Source organism: Neomonachus schauinslandi, chromosome 11 (genome assembly GCF_002201575.2).
Source record: "Neomonachus schauinslandi chromosome 11, ASM220157v2, whole genome shotgun sequence".
Classification (NCBI taxonomy): domain Eukaryota; kingdom Metazoa; phylum Chordata; class Mammalia; order Carnivora; family Phocidae; genus Neomonachus; species Neomonachus schauinslandi.
The window spans coordinates 31,337-53,987 of record NC_058413.1 but is presented as its reverse complement, the minus strand read 5'-3'; the positions used below and the strand labels follow the sequence as shown (position 1 = coordinate 53,987).

The 22,651-nt window shown below is 48.5% G+C and overlaps 2 protein-coding genes and 1 pseudogene across 10 annotated transcripts in view; 1 reads left to right on the top strand and 2 right to left on the bottom strand.

The window, feature by feature from the left end:
• The first annotated feature begins 4 nt into the window (after positions 1–4).
• SIRT3 (sirtuin 3) lies at positions 5–21,162 on the top strand. Of its 5 annotated transcripts, XM_021692155.2 has the most exons (8): positions 442–533; positions 4,818–4,965; positions 5,963–6,154; positions 6,252–6,484; positions 8,736–8,836; positions 15,174–15,335; positions 18,895–19,104; positions 20,600–21,162. In XM_021692155.2, exons 1-8 carry the CDS (start codon positions 452–454, stop codon positions 20,618–20,620), a joined length of 1,149 nt encoding a protein of 382 aa, XP_021547830.1. In that variant the 5' UTR covers positions 442–451; the 3' UTR covers positions 20,621–21,162. The 5 variants fall into 5 exon arrangements, with proteins under 5 accessions (XP_021547831.1, XP_021547827.1, XP_021547828.1 ...); XM_021692156.1 differs by lacking the exons at positions 442–533; positions 20,600–21,162 and adding an exon at positions 5–45 and having other exon boundaries at positions 18,895–19,245; XM_021692152.1 differs by lacking the exons at positions 442–533; positions 20,600–21,162 and adding an exon at positions 184–286 and having other exon boundaries at positions 18,895–19,245.
• Positions 7,670–8,093, bottom strand: LOC110582211 (annotated as a pseudogene).
• A 657-nt stretch (positions 21,163–21,819) lies between the features above and the next one.
• RIC8A (RIC8 guanine nucleotide exchange factor A) overlaps positions 21,820–22,651 on the bottom strand; it is a 5,868-nt gene continuing 5,036 nt past the window's right edge. For all 5 annotated transcript variants that reach the window (XM_021692161.1, XM_021692163.2, XM_021692162.2 and 2 more), the window contains one exon: positions 21,820–22,602. In XM_021692161.1, coding sequence (XP_021547836.1) covers positions 22,482–22,602 — 121 coding nt within the window. In that variant the 3' untranslated portion in view covers positions 21,820–22,481. The remainder of the gene's footprint in view (positions 22,603–22,651) is intronic.

The window sequence follows — 22,651 nt, the reverse complement described above, 5'->3', positions numbered from 1 at the left end:
TGTCAGGGTAACGGCGCCTGTGCCTCGGAAGACATTCTGTCCAGGGTTTGTACCCGATTTCCCGCGCAGTTGGCCGTGCCATTCAACAGTGCGAGGGCCTGGAGTCGGCCCGGCCATCGACTGGCTTTGTGGCCTCGGCCTTTGTGACCTGCAGGTTCTCTTCTCAACTGGGGACCATGATAATAGTAGCTTCTTAATAGTGTCTCGCGAGGACTGAGTGAAAATGTGATGACTGGCCGTAGTAAGTGCTCGCAAAGTGTTCGCATCACCGTCTCTCTTGAAAAAGGTGGGAAAGCAGGATAGAGAAATGCAGGCTACTGGTTTGGTCTTCAGGGCGAGAGGCGGGACCCCAAGGGGCTAGAAAGCCGCCCCCACCTGGCGTCCACCCCAACCTGGGCTCGCGGGGCGCGGCGCGCGCAGCGGCGGACTCCTGGCCTTTGGGGACAAGGTCATGAGCGGGCGGCAGAGGAGCTGGGACATGGCTCGGTGGGCTCGGCCTGCTCTTTCCGCCTTCAGGCCCTGGGGCCCGGCAGGTGAGTGGGCCTCTTGGTTCGGCAGGGCAGGCTGGCAGCCGCGGGGGTGAGTCGGGGCAGGCGGCGCCCGGGGCGGAGACGAGCGCTTCGGTGCCCGCGCCTTGCTGGGGCTGAAAAGCAGGCCGGATTCAGTTCAGTCGAGCGCAGGAGTCAGGTTTTTTCCTTGCATGGTCGGTGGGACACTGGAGAACCTGAAAATGTTAAGTCCCTGTTCACGCAGCTCAGAGGATATTCCAGAGGCCACCATGGCAGCAGTTTCTTGTTTCTTAGGGATATTTTGGATGAGTACAAGCAACACTTGTATGTTCATTGTTGACACTGTTTAGTTAGCTTTTTTTACTTAACAATACGTCTTGGACTTACTTCCATCTCAAAACATAAATGCTTTCTTAGTCTTTTATACTGATCTGTAATTCCTTTTTTTTTTTTTTCTTTGCATGACTGTTTTTATTCGAACCACCACATCTACCGCAACGAAGAGCTCCCCAGGCCCTGCCTCACCTTACAGGAAAGGGCTTAAAGTCAGGGAGGAGGGACCTGCTGCTCCTGTCCCCGCAGGGGGAGGTCAAGATGGAGTCTGGGCTTCTTGGTTGTAGATCATTCAGACTCCTCCCATTGTCTGTCTCTGCGGGGAACTGAGGATGCCCCCCCCCCCGCCCAACTCTCAGTTTGGGGGTGCGATCTGTAGGATTCCATTCTATTGATGTTTCATAATGTATTTAATCATTCACTTATTGAAATAGTTTGTAATCTTTAGTTATTACAAATAATGCTGAGGTGTATTGTTTGTACTCACTTTTTGGATAAACTCCTCGTAGTGGGACTCCTGGGTCTAAAGGTATACGCGTTTTTATTGTCCCCGATAAAGTTTGTGCAATTAATACTTCTACTAGCATATGTTCATACCCTTTTATGCAGTACGTGTACATTTTGGGATCTTTGCTGTTAACCTTAAAAATAAAACTTACTTTGCCAGCAAAATGGGTGTATTCAGGAATAGCAGAGAACTGCAATCCAAGACAAGAAAGCTATGGCAAAACCATAGGCAAGTTCCAGAAACAGAGGACAGAAATGCTCTTTAATTTTTAATTTATTTTTTAAAGATTTTATTTGTCAGAGAGAGAGCACAATCAGGGGGAGCGGCAGGCAGAGGGAGAGGGAGAAGCAGGCTCCCCGCTGAGCAGCGATCCCGATGTGGGGCTCGATCCCAGGACCCTGGGATCATGACCTGAGCGGAAGGCAGTCGCTTAACCGACTGAGCCACCCAGGCGCCCCAGAAATGCTCTTGGGAAGGCTGTAATATGCAAAAACCCCTTCGGAATAAACTGGGAACTGGAAGTATGGTGGCTTCTCGTTGGCTGAGCTGTGCTCTCATTTGCTGGGCTCCGACCATCTCTCATTGGCTGGGCTGTGACTAGCTCTTATTGGCTGAGTTGTGCTCTCATTGGCTGGGCTCTGCTCTTATTGGCTGGGCTGTCCGAATGGGAGGAACCTCTCCTTCCTCCGCGGCGCCGTGAAGCGCAGGGTTCTTCCCGCTGGGAATGCAGAGGGCTGCGAGGAGGGAGTGGTGGGCGGGAGAGCTCGCCCTGCTGGCCTCCACTGCGTGTTAGTGAGGTGTGCTTTATTCCGTTTCATTGCCTAGGAATTGAACATACATATGGGGATACCTTAAGACCCATAGTTGTTAAGAAACGTAACTTAAGGGGCGCCTGGGTGGCTCAGTCGGTTGAGCGGCTGCCTTCGGCTCGGGTCATGATCCCAGGGTCCTGGGGTCGAGGCCCAGGTCGGGCTCCCTGCTCAGTGGGGAGCCTGCTTCTCCCTCTGCCTGCCGCTCTGCCTACTTGTGCTCTCTTGTCAAATAAATAAATAAAATCTTAAAAAAAAAAAAACGTAACTTAAATGTCCAATAATGGATTAATACTTAAGTAATGGTACATCTACTTGATGCCATCTTACACAGGTACTAAAAGTATTGGTGAAGAGTTTAATAGATCCAAGGGATCTTTCCTTCATTCCAGAAACCTTTATTGCACTGACCAGGTGTCCCAGCAAATGAACTCAATTCTGACTCTACCTGCCTGAAGAGAGCACCACAGGTGAAGGACTCAGTTCCACAAGACAGCCCCCAGTTCAGACACCAATCCAGGTTGTCTCCTGTGCTTCTGACAGACCAGCTACTAATCGGAGGTCCCCACGATCCCCTCCTCTGGTTCCATTCATTTGCTAGAGCAGCTCACAGAACTTGGAGACTGGTTGACTTAGTACATTAGGGGTGTATCACGAAGGACGTTAAAGGAAATGAATGAATGGCCAGAAGTGGAGATACATAGGGTGAGGTCTGCAAGGGTCCCTGGTCCCTTCTGCCTCATGGAGTTTGGGGCCCAGGGCCCTGGCACGTGGTTCACCAACCTGGAAGCCCTCTGACCACCCCCCCCCCTTCTTTTGAGTTTTTATAGAAGCTCCAACCCTCTAATCACAGTTGGTCCCCCTGGCACCCAGCCCCCATCCTTGGGGCCTTTCCAAAGTCCCCTCATGAACATAAACCCAGCTGTGGTGGAGAGGGGCTGGTTAAGCAGAACAAGACACCTGCTTCACCTTCATGGCTCTGAGGGGAGTTCAGGAACTGAGGACAAGAGACCAACCGTGGTAACAAAAGATGTGCCCTTTGCTCTTAGAAATTCCAGGGGTTTGTGGATGAAGACCAAAAAACATATCATAATATCACAACTTCCCTTTAATTCCTTTTGTGTTTCTCATAATAACTTGCATGGAGGAGGAGTTCAGTAAATGTTTGGGTGAAGACTGTAGGGGAAGAGTTGTTCTAGATGCGGAGTGACTTGGGCATTTAACAGCTGTGGCTGCAGCCAGAGCATCTTCTTCTCTTCCTGACCATCCGGCCAGTTTTCACTAGAAAATTTCTTTTGGAGACTTAACAGCTTGCACTCAGAAGAACTGCTTGACAGGTGCTTTTTACACAAGTCTCTGATGGGGCAGAATTTCCTTCAGGATCTGTGGGCATCTCTGCAGGAGTGTGGGGATGAGGGAGAAGCACTGTTTTCCCTGCTGTATTTCCTGTACTTTCTGCTGGGAAAGATCTACAGTTGTAGGTCTTCTTTTTTTTTTTTTTTTTTTTTTTTAAAGATTTTATTTATTTATTTATTTGAGAGAGAGAGAGCACATGAGATGGGGGAGGGTCAGAGGGAGACGCAGGCTCCCTGCCGAGCAGGGAGCCCGATGCGGGACTCGATCCCGGGACTCCAGGATCATGACCTGAGCCGAAGGCAGTCGCTTAACCAACTGAGCCACCCAGGCGCCCCTACAGTTGTAGGTCTTCTTGAGCAAGACTGTAAGAATCATTTCTTGCTCTTGGCATTGGCAGCTGAGGCTCAGGGTGTTTGAGTGACTTGATGAGACTGGCAGTGAGCTAGGGCTCTGACTCTCCTTTGGGCGCCCTCGGCCCTGCACGTACACCTTTCTTTGTCACGTTCCTCTTTCTCTTGTACATACCTTTCAGAAATCTGTTCTTTTGAAAACCAAGATGACTCTGTGTGGTGGGAGAGGCAACAACACAGAAGCAAGTGGACTGTGAGCAGCAAGGAAGTCCCTGACCTGAGGGTGGAGTGTGCGAGGTGGTATGCAGGGTCACTGCAGGAAGGGAGGGGGTGTCAGCCTGCCTAAAAGGAGCAGGGAATCAAACGAGGGCAAAGTGGTTGCTCACTGGGGTTCAGCAGTGGCTTCACGAAGGAGGTGGAATTTGGTCCTGGCCTTGACTATGGGAGATTTGGACATGCTGAGGTGGAGAAAGGTCTTTTCAGGCAGAGGAAGCTGGGTTTAGGACATACAAGAGCTAGGGAATCCTTTTGCTTGGCTGAAAGGGGGGATATATAAGAGGGCAGGGTAGGGGTTGAAATTGTCACTGGGATGGGATATGCTGTGCTAGGATGGGGAGCAGAGAGCTTCAGGGGAAACCTCACTGACAGTGTGTCCAGTGGGTGGGTCTGTGCAGAGAGTTTGCAGTGTTGGTTTTGTAAGGAGCAAAAGAACACAAAAGACAAAGAGCAAACAGGAGAATGAGTTAGGGCCATACTTCTAGAAGATGCATACTCCTGAATTGTTCTGATGTGTATGACGATGTGCTTTTAGGGTGTTTACTTCTTGCCTGAATCATGAATGAGTAAAAGAAATGCTCTCAGTTTCCTGTTTTTATGTCTGTATTCATTTTAGATTCATCACTCATTTGAGGAGGGTTGTCAGTTTCATTTGTTGAATCTCTTTTCCCATCAGGGTGGAGGAGTCTCTATACTGAAGTCACAGATGTCCTGGGGGAGGGTCATCAAGGGCCTTCTCCTGGAAGAACGGACATGGTGGCCACCAGTCTTTGGGGTGTGAAAAAGGCGCCCTGTGCAGTGGAGCTGGCAGTCCTGAACTCTGGGTGAGTTGTCAGCATGATATCAAGAGATGAGAAGTCACGCAGCTTGGTTAGATGCCACACAGGGGCCCTAACAGCAGATCAGTAAACCCAGGAACCCTTTCCAGGCTCATGTGAGGTGAAGCTGTAGCGCTGCATGCCTCCCACAGCTGCAGACTACTTCAGTGGGGTGTTCAGTTAGTGCTACAGGCTTTGTATTATTCATACTGCTTTTGTTTCTTCCTGTTGCTTTCCTGGGTGTTAAGTCATTTTCTAAGTCCCGAGGTCCTGCTGAAGCTTGTGACTTGTACATTGTGATTTGCTTTTTTTTTCCTGTGGAAGACCATCTCATATCCCTAACACTTAGCCTTGTGAGTGTCTCGGCTCCTGGCTTCTGGGGGTGACTTGAGAAGCCTTCCAGTGCTTCACAGAGAGAGCCTGAGCTGAGTCTACCCACTGCCTTGTCTTGGTTGTGGGATTCCTTTGGCTGCTGCATAGTATGAGCGGCTGTGAACATTGAAGATCAAGTTTCTGCAGCAGTGTGAATCTCAGGGCATGCGTGTTTCTTTCTGGAATGGTCTCTAGAACCCACTTTTTCTCCTGATAGTATTTGGTGTGAAGTCTGAGACATCTGGCTTTCTTTAAATGTCACTGCCTGTTTGTCACATCCCAAGTATGCTACAGTGTATGTCTCTGCAGAGAGCACACCCAGAGCCCCCACAAAGCCCCCACACCTTTGGTGTGGACCCTGTTCTCTTAGCACTGGGTAACAGGAATTAAGAGATGTTACATCCCTTGTTTGCACAGTTCCAACTGACCTGAACTTTTTGCTCCCAAATAAGTTTTGATTTCTGAGTTAAGACTTCTTTCTCTTTTAGCCCAATAGTCATCCATGATGAGAAGGGTGGTCATTTGGGGAGACAGGAGGGAAGTGTATGATCATTCTAAGTGGTGGGGGTGGTCAAGTGCTAGCAGAAGCTTAACTGTCCCTGGTCACCTGGCCACTCTCCTTTTCTGTCAGCATTACAGGTGGAAGAAGACCCATATCTTTTTCTGCTAGTGCCTCAAGCATCTTTGGAAGAGGAGGCAACAGTAAGAAGGAGAAGCTTTTTCTGCAGGATATAGCGGAGCTGATCCAAGCCAGAGCCTGCCAGAGGGTGGTGGTCATGGTGGGGGCCGGCATCAGCACGCCCAGCGGCATTCCGGACTTCAGGTGCCCTGCAGCGCCCAGCTCCTCCCTTGGCACCCTGGTCTGCCTCACGGTCCTGCCCTCTTCCTCAGGGCTCAGAGCCTCTTGCTCCTTTTTGCAGGTCTCCCAGGAGTGGCCTCTACAGCAACCTGCAGCAGTACGACCTCCCCTACCCTGAGGCCATTTTTGAGCTCACTTTCTTCTCTCACAACCCCAAGCCCTTTTTCACTTTGGCCAAGGAGCTGTACCTCAGGAGCTACAGGCCCAACGTCATACACTACTTCCTGCGACTGCTTCACGACAAGGGGCTGCTTCTGCGGCTCTACACACAGAACATCGATGGGCTCGAGAGAGGTGAGCCGTCCTCCTGTCGCCACCTCTTCTTCTGCAGGGAAGGCTTTGGGTGCCTGCTTCCAGGCAGTGCTCACCCTGTCCTCTGATTTCAAGCCAACTCCTTATGCCTTTGTCCCTGACAGAAAGTCCACTGTGTGTTTAAGAGTCACCGTTGGGATCTCATTGGTGGACTGTGAGTTTTGGATAGAACTAAAGTTGACATTGGGAGCTTCTAGTTTTGCTAATCTGATATGATGATTTCTTTTTTAAGAAATTTATTATGAAATTTTTTGAGTGCATAAAAATAAAGAGAGGAAGTAATGAACCCTCATGCCCTCATCATAGCCAGTCCTTACTTTATCTGTCTTCCTACCCCCCACCTTCTCTCTCACCCCCAGTTATTTTGAAGCAAATCCATGACATCATAAGCCTAACCTATAAACAATCTGTAAGTGTCTCTAGAAGATAAAGACTTTTAAAACATAACTACGATGTCATTGTCACACGAAGAGATCACTATTCATGCCTTAGTATTATCAAACTCTTTGTATAATGATCTCCTGGCTGTCCCGATAGTGGCCACAACCAGTGATGCACAGATCGTACTGACTGCTGACTGTGCATCTTTGCGAGGCATCTGCTGAGCCTTTCTCTCACGGGCAGCGACGCTGATAGGTGCTGATAGTGCTGGCTCTTAGTGAGCCAGCCGCAGCTCAGCCAGGCTGCAGACATCTTGTGGTTTGTAAAAAGGAGTCACTTGGACTCCAGGAAAATGATTCCTTGCTGGAAGGACTCTGCAGTTTGGAACCACTTAGGCAGCAGTGGATGCCCCATGGGGATGATCTCTTCTGGAGGTGCAGCAGGACAGGCCTTGTGGGAAGGTGGGAGTATCTGGCTGTGGGCTTTAGCATATGGAAATTTATGACAATGACGGGAACAGTGGAAGCCACTTGCAACTGGGACTGTCTGCCCATCCATAGCTCAGAAGCTGACAGTGGGAACAGGTAACTGTCATAAATCAGTTACCTGTGTTTGTTTTTCTACAGTTTTTTTTTTTTTCTTATTAATACAGTATTTATTTGTCTTCCCTCTGTCAAACCCTGAGGCAACCACTTTCCCCAGGCTGCCTGGGGAGGTAGAGGAAAAGGAACATACAGGGCAGACAAGACACAGGAGAAAAACCTATGGGATGTGGAGACGGCTCCTTCACATGGCGAAGATGAGAAAGGCCACCATCAAGCAAAAGAGCCCCATGGCCTCTGAGAGGTCAAAGCCCAGAATGGCGTAGGAGAAGAGCAGTTGCTTCAGAGAGGGATTCCTGGCATAACCAATGATGAGGCTCCCAAATGCAGTCCCAATTCCAGCCCCAGAGCCAGCCATCCCTACCGTGGCAGCCCCAGCCCCAAGGCACTTGGCTGCTCTGTGGATGTCCCTTGAAACGGCGCTGGCTCGGAAGCTGCAGCTAGGAATAAGTGAAATCAGGGAACGTGGGACTGCCAAGCTGCTGAGGCTCTCGTCTGTCAGTGTCTCTGGTGGTTTTAGCACTGCTGCAGACAGTGATCGGCTCAACAGCTGACAGGTGCTCCTGACCAGGAAGGGGGGTGGAGACGAACTTTGCACAGGCGGACATTTTCTGGGGATGAGGGGCTGTGGCTGGAGAACTGCTCCCAGTGCAGAGAAGACAGAGAGGGGCCGGGGCGGGGTGGGGGGAGGCTCTACATTTTTTTGAAACTGACTGTCTTTATATAGTTGTTTTTTTTTTTAAGATTTATGTATTTGAGAGGGAGAGAGTGAGAGCACGCACACATGTGCCCATGGTGAGAGGAGCAGAGGGAGAGGGAGAGAGTGAATCTCCAGCAGACCCTCCGCTGAGCATGGAGACTGCCTTGGGGCTCGATCCCATGACCCTGAGATCATGACCTGAGCCGAAATCAAGAGTCAGATGCTCAGCTGACTGAGCCACCCAGGCGCCCCTATATAGTTTTTTTGCTTTTACTTGGTATCTGTAGAATAGAAAATATTTTCCTAGGTATCAAATATAGTTTTATTTCAACTTAATCAAACTTGTTGACAGGCTTTGTTTAACCATGATTTGGCTCCATCTGGGGGCCCTGATCCCTGTGCTTATTCTGGTCAGTGGGACATTATCTGTAGGTGGTGGAGGCAGGGGCACCAGGCTTGCACTGAGGGCTGTGACTCCCTCTGGGGGCCTGCCAAGCTCAGAGCTCATGCTCTGGGAGCCAGCAGCACTTAGCTTTGGTTTGAATTTCAGTATCTGGCATCCCTGCCTCAAAGCTGGTTGAAGCTCATGGATCCTTTGCCTCTGCCACGTGCACTGTCTGCCGAAGGCCCTTTCCAGGGAAGGACATTTGGGTGAGTTGTCATGCTGCCACTTCTCTCCCTTCTGCACTTTGCAGTGGGAGTGATCTGGAAAAGTGGCATTTTATAAGCATGTATTAGAAGGACAACAACAGTAATGGTATGAAACGTTTTTATTTTTAAATTGGAAAAGTAATACACACTTGTAAAATACTAAGAAATATGTGGGGAAAAATGTATCTCCCTTCAACCAGTTCCTATAGCCCACTTGTAACAGTTTGGTGTATAATGTTCCAAGGCTTAAAAAAACAGGCATATCTAAACATACATGTCCATATCTGTGTACCTACACCACACAGAGTGACAGTTTTTTTTGGAATAGGGTAATTAAAACTTTTTAAAATTTATTTGAGAGAGAGAAAGAGAGAGCATGAGTGGGGGGGGTGCAGAGGGAGAGGGAGAGAGAATCTCAAGCAGACTCTGAGTGCAGAGCCCGATGTAGGGCTCGATCCCATGACCCTGAGATCATGACCTGAGCTTGAAACCAAGAGTTGGACACTTAACCGACTGAGCCACCTAGGCGCCCCAGTATAGGATTATTAAGTTTAATATTCTACAAACTGCTTTGTTAAAGAACAAAATTTTATGGATATCTTGTGTCAGTAACTATAGCGCTCCTTACCGTTTTTAGTAACTGGAATATTAAATTTAGACATTCACCTACTGTGGGATTTTTTTTGATGTTTGTGACTTTTACTATTAGGAATAATGCATCAATGACACCTGTGCTCATACCCCTATGTACTTCTGGGGATAGTTCTGTAGGATGGGTTTCTTCAAGCAGAATAGGATAGACTGGAAAATCTTAAATAAAGATGAAACTCTGAAATATTGATGAGGCATAGGACCCCATCTTTTATTTTTTAATGAGGTCAAATTCACATAACTGTAAAATTGAACATTTTAAAGTGTACAATTCGTTGGCATTTAATATATTCACAGTGTTGTGCAACCACTATCTCTATCTGATTCCAGAACGTTTATATCCCCTCAAAGGAAAACTCTGCACCCACTAACCGGTCATCCCCCTCACACAACCCCTGGCAACCATTGGTCCTTTTACTGTCTCCATGGTTTTGCCTTTTCCAGAAGTTCAGAGTTGGATTCATACATATGCAGCCTTTTCAGACTGACTTCTTCACTTAGTCAGATGCCTTTAAGTTTCCTCCATGTCTTTTCATGGCTTCATAGATCACTTCTTTTTAGTGCTGAATAATATTCCCTTGTTTGGGTGGACCACAGTTATCCATTCATCTACTGAAGGTCACCTTGGTTGCTTCCATGTTTTGGCAATTATGTACAAAGCTGCTATAAACATCCACACGCAGGTTTTTGTGTGGACGTGAGTTTTCAACGCCTTTGGTAGATACCAAGGAATGCGACTGCTGGATTGTACGGTAAGAGCATGTTTCGTCCTTCCAATGTTTAGTGGCTGCACTGCTTTGCATTTCCATCACCGATGAATAAGAGCAGCATTTGATGTTGTCCGTGTTCTAGAATTTGGCTGTTCTGATAGGTGTGTAATGGTATTGTTTTGTTTTAATGTGCATTTCCGTGATGACATATGATGTGGAGTATATTTTCAAATGCTGATTTGCCACCTGTACATCTTCTTTGGTGAGCTGTCTATTCAGGTCTTTGGCCCATTTTTTAACTAGGTTGCTCATTTTCTTATTGTTGAGTTTTAAGAATATTTTTGTATATTATGGATAACAGTCCTTTATCAGATATCTTTTGTAAATATTTTCTCCTCATTTGCAAATATTGTCTTCTCATTTTCTTGACAGTGTCTTTCACAGAGCAGGGTTTTTAATTTTAGTGAGGTCTAACGTATTTTTCTTTCATGGATTGTGCCTTTGGTGTTACCTCTGAAAGGTCATTGCCAACTCCTGCTCTGGCCCTTTGTAATAGCAGCAGAAACAAGGGGTGAGGGCTGGTTGTTTAGGGGCCTACATTTGCTGGAGTTGAACATTGAGAGTGGTAGTGGTCTTTCTTTTAGGTGACTTATCTAGGATGCCAATGAGCTGGTTTGCCAAATTAACTAAGTCTGGAGTGGACAAAGTTTCCCATAAGATGATGGTTCAGCTCATTAATAAATGGAGTTAAATGGTGGATTTAGCATCTGAAGGAAGAATTTTCTTTGAAGACAATGTGGAGTCGAATGTGATAGTCATGAATAGGTTCATCAGGCTTCTCTGTGCAAGTCTGAATCTTGTTTTGATCAGCAGGCTTAGGAAAAGGTACTGTAATTGCTTGATGTTGGCTTGCAGCCCTCTCGGGAGCTCCTGGCTGTGATCTAAAGCCGGCCCCCGTTGGCAGAGGGCTGGGAGAGACCGAAAAGGCGGCCACTCCAGGTTTGTAGGTGTCCATTTTAATCATCAAGGGAACTGACATAACAAGGCTTGTCCTGGGCAGCAGCAGGATGGCTGGATCCCCACACCTGCCTTCAAATCTTAAAAATTTATAAAGAGGCCATTAACTGGGCTCAGCCCCATCTACTCTGCAGGTGTTCTCAACACCACACCACATCACCATCTCAAGGCTGTGTCCTTGGAGCAGCCTCTGGGATGGGAAAGGCAAGGGGAACCCACATTCCAAGGACAGGGGAATGGAGTGAGGAGCCTCCAAGCGCTGGGGTCCAGGTCACAGGTCAATTGGTGGTCATATCTTTTTGATGACCGTCTCCAACACTCAGTGGAGATTTCCAGCGACTGTTCTAGCACCTTGTCAAAACTCAGGCATCTGTTTCTCTAAACCCCTTTCAGGATGCTCCCATTGGGTTGGTTTTATCCAGCGTTTGGCCTGACCCTCACCAACAAGCATGGGGACCAATTGATATAAATCTGAGAAATCAGATGGGTAAGTTTGAATAACTGTGTTACATTCTTCAGCAAATTTATGGGGTCCTCAGTCACTTTAGGAAACTCTTTCACTATGGCTCGAAATTCAGCCTTAGTCCAGGCAACATAAGCAATTTGAAGTTCATTTGGACCCCCAGCAGAGTTATCTTTAGAGGGGTAGCTATTAATAGGTTCAGGAGAAGGTGGGTGGGGAGAGGTTTGGAGGTAAAGGGAAGCTCAGCGAAAGGGTTAGAATGAGTGGTGGGTATAGGGGAAGTGGGGACAGTGCTGAGGGAAGAGGGAAATGGCACCAGAGGCGGGCCTGCGCACAAGGTCGCCCCACCTGTCTGGAGACAAAGGAGATGGGGAAGGCAAGACTCAGAAGCTGCGTTGACTTCTTTCAGTTGTTTGCCTCTTTGCAAAATACTATTTCTAAATTAACAAATGAACCAAAGAGGCGAACAACCTTTGAATCCTAAAAATGTTTGGAAGCCTCAAGGTACCAATTAAAATAAGCATCCAATTCAGTTTTGACAATTTTAGAGCCATGGTTGTCCGATTGAGTTGTGAGAAAAGTAAATTTTGGGAGATGGAAAGTTCCCCATAATGGCCATTGAAGTTGTAAATTACTTTCGGTTGAGTCAGTCCATTTAGTTAAGAGTGCACATGAGGAGGGACCACAGTTTTGACACATAGAACAGGCTGGGGTCCCAGAAATGTGGGAGGGTAGGGGCAGGGGTGTCCTCAAAGCATTTTGATCACTAGGATCCCATTTCCCAGAGGCTTTTCTCTAGAGGGAAGAAAAAAATTTCCAAACAGCACAGTTCCAGTAGGAACAGCCTGGCTCTAGAGAGGAGTCAGACCAAAGGCCAAACGAGTACTCTGAGAAAGGACAAAGCCTTAAAAAGGTCTTGAATAAAGCCTGGAGAGCTGAAAACACAGAGAGTGAAGCTCAAGTCCCAGAGAAAACTTACCCTCAAACCCCAGGGTCGGAGAGAAAGCTGCAAGCCCGACTGGGTCTGTGGTTACTGGCGCCTGTTGGTTTGCTCACCAGCCTCAAAGTCTCTGAAGGTAGCCCCCTGCATCCCCTTCTGACACCAGTGATGTTTTCCTTAAAAATAAAACTGCCAGTTATTTTACCAGCGAAATGGGCTTATTCAGAAATAGTAGAAAAACGCAATTTGGGAGGAGCAAGCTACAGCAAAACTAGGCAAGTCCAAACAACAAAGAAGAGGGACATTTGATGAAGAGGAGGGAGGGAGTTGGGAGGGGCTGGAGAAACAGTTCGGGGGAATGATGGTGTCTCGCCAGCTGAATCGCTGGGGTGGTCAATTTGTTGTAGAGGGTGGTACACATCTTCCCCTGTTGGGGCCTGCCTTGATGGTTCTTTCCTGTTGAGGGTTCTTCTGTTGGGTCTGTAGTTTACAATTCTTTGTGGGATTGATGGTGAGTGGTAGGGTTCCTTCCAACCTCCTGAACCCACATCAGCAAGGTCTCCCTTTATTAATTTTCATAATGTCCAGCACCATTTGTTGAAGAGACGAGATTTGCTCCTTTGTCAAAGATCCGTTGACTGTGTTTGTGCGAGTCTACTTCTAGGCTCTGTGTTCTGTTCCACTGATAGGTTCACCTCTTCCTACGGTAGTGCCACATCCTGGTTCCTGCAGCTTTTTATAGTAAGTCTTGAAGTTGGGTAGTGTCAGTCTTGTTGTTCTCCATCAATATTGTGTGTTGGCTCTTCTGGTCTTTTGCTTTGCACAGAAACTCTAGAATCAGTTTGTCACTATCTGTTCTCTGCATATTTTTAAACCTTTTCTCTTTGTCTTCGGAGTTTTGCACTTTTGCTGTGGTCTATCTCCATATGGAGATCCTTTTGTTTACTTATTCTGCTTTAAATTTGTAGGGCCTTCCGAATCTGTGGTTTGAGATCTTTCATCATTGCTGGAAAAATCCTTGGCCCTTGCCTCTTAGATGTTGATTGCCTCTCCCACTCCCTCTCCTCCCTTTCGGAGCTCTCCTTAAACTCCCATGAGACCTTCTCAGGCTCCCACCCATGGCTCTTCTGTGTGTTCCATCTTACTTCTCTGTGCTGTGTTCTGAATAATGTCTTTTGGTCTGTTTTCCAGTTTATCAACCTTCTATTCTGTTGTACAGAATAAAGCTCTTCCACTGAGTGCTAATTTTTGTTACTTTTTGTTTGTTTGTTTGGAAAAGGTTTAATGAGATGCAAAACCTCAATCACAGTAGGCTCATTTCCAGATCTGAATTGCTTGCCCCATTTTTTTCTTCCAGATCTTTATTTAAATTCTAGTTAGTTAATATATAGTGTAGTATTGGTTTCAGGAGTACAATTTAGTGATTCATCACCTCTATACAACACCCAGTGCTCATCACAAGTGCCTTCCTAATTTTTGATACTTTTTATTACTGGAAGTTCTCTTTGGTTCTTTTTCAAATCCACTACATTATTTTTTATAGTTTTCTTTCCCCATCAGATACTTTAAACCTGTCTTTTTTTTTTTTTTTTTTTTTTAAACACTAAACACAAATTGGCCTTAATCTGTATTTGATAGTCTCTGAAGTCTTTGAGTAGTCTCTCTTTGGTCCATTTGTCTCTGCTGGTTCTGGCTGGGCTCAGCTTGCTAAAACGAGGCCAGGAAGGTTTGTCTTAGAAAATGGTGTCCTCTTTCTTAGGCTCCCTCCTTTGAAACCCAACCCAGCACATCAACACAGGCATCTTAGGGCGTAAGAATGATTTGTGCCTACTTCACCTTGTCCTGCAAGGAAGCGGTCTGTGGTAATGCTACTTAAAACTTCAGCCTGAATGTCTTCCAGGGCTAAGGTGACGTCGTGATCACTTCAGCTAAAATCAGGGACAAATTTTATACCACTTTTCTCATTGAATTATGCCCAGGGTAGGCCAAATGCCTACAGAGTACCTCCTGAGGACTGTGCCATCTACTGAGTATTTCCTTAGCATCTGAGTGTCTCAGAGAAGCACCGCAGGTGCACGGCATGGTGTTACATGTGCTCTTCAGGGTCCGCTCTCAAATACTCCAACCTGTCCCCAGTCGTAGGGTGCCATATGAAACAAAACCGGCAAAATGTCAATAAATGCCAAAGCTGGGTTCATTATTCAGTTGTTGTGAATGTTTGAAAATTTCTTAGTAAGAGCAATCCTTTTTTTTTTAAGTTTTTATTTAAATCCCGGTCAGGAAACATACAGTGTTGTACTAGTTTCAGGTGTAGTTTAGTGACTCACACTCCGTACGTTGCCCAGTGCTCATCACAGCGAGTGTAATCCTCAGTCCCCATCCCCTATTCAGCCCGTCCCCCGCCCCCTCCACTCTAGTAGCCGTAAGTTTGTTCTCCGCAGTTAAGAGTGTTCCTTGGTTTGCCTCTCTCTCTCTCTCTTTCCCCCAGTATTAAGAGCTGTGTTTAGGGTATGTTGTGACATCGCCCTTGGCCCATTTTCTGTCTGTGTTATACAGGCTGATGTGACTGTGGACAGGATCCCCCGCTGCCCGGTCTGCACTGGCGTTGTGAAGCCCGACATCGTCTTCTTTGGGGAGGCACTTCCCCAGAGATTCCTGATGCATGTGGTTGATTTCCCCATGGCAGATATGCTGCTCATCCTCGGGACCTCCCTGGAGGTTTGTCAGCAGGTCCAGTGGTGGACTGAAGTGTGTGTGTGTGTGTGTGTGTGTGTGTGTGTGTGTGTGTGTGGTGGGGGGAGGCTGGAAGGACAGGGCCGAGGAGGTGGGGCTGGTGGGGGTGGCACCAGGTGCTCTCGGACCCTTCTGGCATCCTATCTTCGGAAGACGAGTAGGTTCAACTGGTGAGGAAGCAGAGGTATTCCTGGCCTAGGGAGCGACAGTCTGGGCAGAATGGGGAAGAGGGAGGACGCTCAGCTTTGGAGGCGCTGTCAGTGTGGGTGGGGCACAGTATGTGAGGGGAAGGGAGAAGGGAGGGGCATGGAGAGGTGGGGCAGGACAGACTTCCCAGGCCACATCACAGAGGCCGATTTTGTGCTAGAAGAAGTGATGGACTTGAAGGGGTTGAACCAGGGACATTGCTCCTCGGGGTCACAGAGACTGTTGGGGAGTGGGGATTGAAGCAAGATGTCCAGGAGGCTGGTCCTCATGAAGGCAGGGTTGTGGGCACAGTCAGACCATGTGACTAGGAGAGAGGGTAAGGAGAGGGACTTGGGGACAGGAGAGGGCGTGGTCTGGCTCTGTCTGTGGGCACTCAGGCCATTTGTTGGTAAGGAGGTATTTAGAGGGAGGGTGCCAAGCTCATTTCTACACGTGTGTGTTTGAGGTGCCTGGGACACACCCATGGACACGTTCCAGAGGCTGTTCTCCATCTGGACCTGAAGCTCAGGAACTTTGCAAAGGATGTGACAAGAGCAACAAATGAGCCCCTGCAATGAGCTCTGCCTGCTTGGATATAGGCACCAAGGGGCAGAAGGCCAGAAAGGCCTGTGCTCAGAGCCCCTGTCAGCTACAGAGGCCGAGAGTTAAGTGTGTTTATTCAGCAAATGTGTCTCCTGTGTGCTGGGCCCTGTTCTAGGGCTTTGGACGGACACAGTAGGATGTTGTAAGCAAGGGACACGGTGTTAGGTGATGCACAATATGGGAGAAAGAACACGTGGGACGGGAAGGCTGGGAAGGGTTGTGAACTGGTTGTGATCTCAGCTTGTTGGTTTGCGTGGCCTTGTCGGGAAGGTGACATGTGTCAGCTGAGGGTGTGTGGCAGAGGACACTGCATAGTGGCCTGTGGCCACATGGAGTGAGTGAGCAGAGGGCAGCAGTGACAAGGTCTGACCTCCTGACCCCGCACGTGTTGTGGTGGGGAGAGCTGGTAGAGACCCTGCAGGTGGCAGTCCAGGTGGTGATGGCAGGTGGCCAGGTAACACTGCAGAGGGCGTCGGAGCCCAGGTGTGTGAAGGGACGGTGGGTGGGAGAGTGTAGACTCCTGCAGGGCTCCAGGGTTGTGACCTGAGTGGCTGCAAACATGGAGCTGGTTTCCTGAGACCGAGAAGCCTAGTGGGCACATTGGGGGAACTTGGCCCCAGAGACACTGATTCGAGTGCTGTTTCAGGCTGTCCAGTGGATGCGTGGCACAGGCGGGTGGATTCTCGCATCTGGAGTCCAGGCAGGAGCAGGGGTGGGACCTGGGGTGCCAGAGGGAGCAGACAGAAGAGCCCAGAATGTGGACAGACCAGTGATGCCCACACTGGGCCTGGAAGGAAGGGTGGATGTTGTGTGGGGGGGTGGGCAGAGGGGCCAGAGGGCCGTGGTGGTCAGCGGTGAGTGGTGTGGAGTCTGGCAGCTGCCCTGTGCCGGCCACCAGCAGTGGACACTGGGGCCACCAGGCCTCTTTATTTCTTTAAAGTGAAATGAAAATAGCCTTTTTCTCTGATTATAAAAGTACCGTATGCTCCCACATTATATAAAGAAGAGAGTGAAGTAAAGAATCCCTGCAAGTGTTTTGCTGTGTCCTCACAGGCTGCACGGATGTGGTGATCTTTAACCAGAGCTGGGGAAGCACTGTGCACAGAGACCTACCTGGTTAGTGCCCACAGTCTCCCTGACAAACATGGATACTCGGTCCCTGCCGGGACCTCCAAAGCAGAGCGCTTGTCTATAAGCACTGAGTAAATCTGTGGTGTTGCTCAGACTTTACCTCATATGCTGTGTGGGAGAAATATTAATGCACTTGGTTATGGATCACCCCTCCGGATCCCACTGAGGGGTGACATATATCAACCATAGGATGTTTTCTAAAATCTGAAATATTCTGAATTCTGGAACATACCCAGCCCCAAGAGTTTTAGGATGACGATGTATAACAATTTATTTAAGCAACTTTCTATTGATGGACAACAAAAATAAATAGTATAGAGATTTTATATTCAGAATAATGGTGTAGTGAATAATCATGTGTATACATGTTTGCACATTCATGTGAGTACTTCAGTAAATATTGGGAAGTTACTTCCCAGAAAGATATACTAATTACACTGCCACCAACCCTGTATGAGTGGCCATTTCCCATATCCTCACCAACACCAAACACTACCTGTCTTTAAGTTTTTTTTTTTTTACCTATCTTTAGGTTTTTATCCATCTGAATGGTTAGAAATAAATGTGTGAGAGAGAAAGAGAAAGAGAGAAGAAGGAGATCTAACATTTCTGTAATAAAGAGTGAAGTTTATCTTTTCATGTTTATTAACCATTGTGTTCTCTTTGGATTACATATTATATCTTACTCATTTTTCATTGGGTTATTTTCTTAGTCTATTTATAAATTAGCAATATAAATCCATAAATTATATAAAGTGTTTATAAATTAGCTTAGCAATTAGAAATATAAACTGTAACATGTTGTAAATATGTTTGCAGTTTATGGCAATGAGGTTTAAAAAATTATTTTTCTACAGCATATTTTTATAGATAATAATGTGATAGTATTATGTAGTCAAACCTATCATGACTTTCCTTTGTCTTATCTCACTTATCAGGCCTAAAAAGTCCTTCCTTACCTTTACTTGTGAAACCTAAATTTTCCTCAAGAACTGTTTTGTGTACATTTGAAATTTTTTCAGCGAAAGCAGGAATTGAGTATTTTCCTACCAGATAATGAGCCAGTCTCAGTACCATTTATTAATCTATTTCTTATATTTTACTCCTGAATGGAAATTTCACTTGGGAGCTGGATGAAGAAGCCCAAAGGCACCGAGTTAGGACTCCCTGGAGGTCTGGATGGTGGGGACTGTGGAGAGGTGGGGCCTCCACCCCTGTGGGCAGCCCAGGAACCCTCTGTGGGCCCAGGCCCTTGCTCCCAGGGAGCGAGAGCAGACAGGCGAGATGCTGCTGGGAGGGGATGGTGTGTGATGGGGCAGGACAGGTAAGAGTGGGCACAGTTGCTGGAGCCCAGATGCGCCTGGCGGGGAGACCTGCAGAGGCCAGGACGTGCAGGAAGCAGAAAGATGTGGACCAGAGGGAGGCTCAGGAAGGGAGGAACCCAGGCATTGAGACCGAGCAGACCGCATGACTGGAAGAAATGAAATAGTGGTGTGTTTTCCCTGTATCCAAGGCCTCACCATCAGTCTGAGCTGCCCTTTCAAAGTCTCAGGCTGTGGCATGAAGTGTCCTGAGGGGCTTGGAGGGTGGGCACTGTGCTCCTCACATCTGGGCAATTTTTCAGGTAGAACCTTTTGCCAGCTTGTCTGAGGCCGTGCAGAGCTCAGTGCCCCGACTGCTCATCAACCGGGACTTGGTGGGGCCCTTTGCTTGGCGTCCTCGCAGCAGGGATGTGGTCCAGCTGGGGGATGTGGTTCACGGCGTGGAGAGGCTGGTGGAGCTTCTGGGCTGGACAGAAGAGTTGCAGGACCTCATCCAGCAGGAAACGGAAAAGGTACAGACTGTCAAGCAGGGTCCTCTGAAGGGCTGTCTTCCTCACTGCTCTGGGGTCTGGGTCCACCTGATGTGGAGTCCTGGCTGGGTGAAAAGTGACAAAAATAGCTAATATTGGCTGTTAGTCCTGTGCCGCCACTGTCTGGGGCCTTCTGTGTGCTTAGGAATCGGGCGTTGTGACTCGCATTATCTTCGTGTGGGAGTGAAGACAGGGACTCCAGGTGCCTGCTCTCTAGACTTAGAGCTGTGACTTGGTCCAGGCCCACTGGGCTGCTCTCACTGAAGCCTTGCCTTTCGTCCCCTAAAGAAAGCAGCACAAACAGCTCCAGGCTAAGGTGTGGTTCTGAGATGAACTTTGAGGAGCTGAACTTGTGTGTGCTGCTGGTGTGGGATGAAGCCCAGCCTGGGGATGCGTTTAGGAGATGATCAGCACGAGTGCCGTTGGCCTATGACCATCTGTTGAGGTAGAAAGCCAGAGACCCTTGGTGCTCTCGAGGTTTCAAAGCTGTTCCCAAGTGAAGTTTCCCGTAAGAATCAGCATGGGTGGCCCTGGTGTGAGTGGTTATTTTCTAAAGGAGGCAGCATTAAGCATTTGAAGTCCAGTCACCTCAAAGAGGATCATTACGTGACACTGCCCAAAGGGGATGGGGCAGAGGTCTCGGGAAAGCCTCGCCCTTCGGCTGTGAGTGCCTCAGGGCTCAGGGCCGTGGGGAGGGCTTTTCCCCTCACCTCCACTGGCCAAAGCCCCCAGCCTCTGGCTGCAGCCTGGTTTCTTACCAAGTTGAACTGAAGAAAGAACACGAGGCCTATTAGGCCAGGAGGCTTCGCGCTTACTGTTTCCACACATTTTAGACATTGTGGCCACTGTTTTTTCTAGCTGTCCGTTCCAGAGTTTAGCTCTAATGGCTAAGATGTAGGCTGGTATCACTCCTTATCTCATAAATGTCAAAGTTATGTTGCTGGTCATTTTATGGAAGTAGGGAAGGCAGGTGGCACCCAAGCCTATATTTTGCACCAGGTGCCTTGGTCAGATCCGCCTGGCAGCTTCCTGGCCCTGACGTCCTATTTCCATACAACAAGACTAAGTCATGTGACCCCCCAGGGATTTTTGGAAGTAGTCCTACAGGATTCTACCTGTGTGATTTTACAGTCTTACGGAAATTTATATAAAGTGGGTTCTGGTTTTAGGGGTTTATGTATATAATAAAAAGTTGCTATCCAAGAGTAAATATTGAGGGATGAGCTGCAGTCCAACTTGGGGTTACTTTCCCAAATAGTGCCTGTTTTTGAGCATGTGAGCTTAAGCACATCTCACCTGGTTACTTAAATGAAGCTTTCTGGTCAGCCACCCAGCTTTGTCCAGTCCTGCTGGACATCGTGTTACTTTGGCTCCACAGCAGCATTGGCAGAAGCAGGAAAGCTTTTGTTTTATGAAACAGTTTGAACCCAGGCCCTGAGATCTGTGGGACTGATTGCCTTTCTCCTCCGTGTTCCAGCTTAACAGACGGGACAGATAGAGTGATGCCTGGTCCCCCCCCCCCTCCCCACCCTGGACCAGAAATGGTTCCAAGGAGTCAGTCACTGCCCACCTCTGAGAAAAGTTTTGGCTGAATCAGAACCCGTGGCCTGAGGAAGAGTATGAGGCTGCCTGGGTCCTGAGCTCTGTGCTGACGGATCATGTCATGCTTACGCTGCGGGCCATCCCAGTCACGGGCACCAAGCTGCCCAGCGCCTTTCTGCTGTTTGACTCTTCAGTCTGCTGAAGCTCTTGATGCCGAACAAAAGCTTTCTCCTGACAGTGACCCTCTGGAGCTCCAGCGGACCAACGGGAGGCCCAGACTGGATCTGCTCTGTGTCTGGGTCTCCATCTGAAGGGCAGGCTCAGCATCTGTCCGTTAGAAAAACCATCTCGGGTGGAGTGGCCACAGCCACTCCCAAGGCATGGTCCTGGGCCCCACGTAATAGGATAGGGTCCTGTAGCATGTTGGCCTCCTTAGTAGGGTTATTTTTAATTAGAGAAACTTTGTTCTTCATTTCTGGCATGAAATAAACTCTTTGGTCTCCTTAAAGGGAATGTGGGTGTTGACAATGAATGTGAAAAGGGGACCTTGCATGTGCATGGACATTCCCCCCACTGGAATAACCTAAGGATGGAGAACATGCCCCTGGATTCACCCTGGAGACGGGCCCAGTGCTGTTTCCCATGGAGCCCCGGCACCCCTCACTGAAGGGCATCATGCCCTGTTCACTCTACCCTGATGCCTCTCGCCTCAACCTCTCCCCCAGAAAGTCCTCTGCTCGGGCAGCTCTCCAACCAGCCCCCTGTCCCCACTCTCCCCCCCAGGCCTTCCCAGCAATGCCCCCAGGATTAACCTCTATGTTGTGGAAGGCATTACTCACTTAGAAACCTTGGCTGGCCTCTGGCCCACCCTGTACTCAGCCCATACTTCCTGTGCCTGCACAGGCCCTTTCTGCTGGGGTTGCTCCAAGGCCCAGCTTGACAGCACCACCCAGGCACACCTTCCTGATCCCTGGCTCCTACCCTGTGTGTGTTCCCTCCTTCCAGGCATTGTTTCCCCACCCGTGGCACAATTAATAGACAGACTGCTCAGAGGGAGTTTGGTGGCCTCCTCAAGAACAGAAGACATGACTAATGATCTAGGAAAAGGGCCGAATTCTGAAAAGAATGAAATTAATCCCCCATACACACGCTTTTGCTTCAAACTCTTTATTCCAAGATGATGTTTTTGTGATGCTTTGTGGCACGTGATAGAAATCCAGACTTAGGGCTCTAAGAGGTGCACTTCCCTTCATCTATTTATGGTCAGGATTCCACTGTCACAACCGGTGAGAGCTTGGGTGCTGTGGATACTACAGCAGACAGCCGAGCGAGGACCAAGGACGCCTAAGAGGCTACCAGTCCTGAGCTCAGTGGGGACAGAAACAGCAGAGCATACCTTGGAAGTATGTTTCTGACATTAGTACACACAGTTCTAGCAAGTTCTTTTCCCGTGAACTGCAGCGCTTGCTTGACATGGAAGCTCTGGGCAAGCGTGCCAGACCCAGACATGCTTGTGTGTGCCCACGCTCAGCCTCTGCCCCAGGCATCAGCCTCTGCACACATCCTCTTGGCACACACGTGAGAACTACTTCATCTGTGGAAATCAAGGCTGAGTTCCCAGAGCTGCAGCAGGACAAGGCCCTCACAGTCCTAAAGGTAAGAAATTGGACCAGAGACAAATCATTAACAGAACTTTGGAAGTAAAGAGAAAGGGGTCTCTGAGCTGGAGAGAGGGACATGGCTTCCCCGGGTCACAGTCCCAAGGACATCTCTGGAAGCAGCACCAGTTCTGAAGGGGGAACAGAAGACTGCTGTCCTCAGTCGGGGTCTGAGTCGGGTTCCGAGGAGAGCTGCCCCTCCATGGTCTCACAAATGGCATCCTGCAGGGATGTCAGCTGACCCCGGGGACTCATCCCCATGGGCTGGATGACTCTGTGCCTGTGAGGGAAAAGCATGGTGAAGCTGGGGAAGGGGTCTGACTGGGGGG

Bases quoted from the DNA above. Each gene is read 5' to 3' on its own strand.
- SIRT3 (XM_021692151.1), top strand. From the start codon at position 452: ATGAGCGGGCGGCAGAGGAGCTGGGACATGGCTCGGTGGGCTCGGCCT. The intron at 534-4,817 runs GTGAGTGGGCCT...TTTTCCCATCAG, and splicing joins CAGGCCCTGGGGCCCGGCAG to GGTGGAGGAGTCTCTATACT. The intron at 8,837-15,173 runs GTGAGTTGTCAT...TGTGTTATACAG, and splicing joins TTCCAGGGAAGGACATTTGG to GCTGATGTGACTGTGGACAG.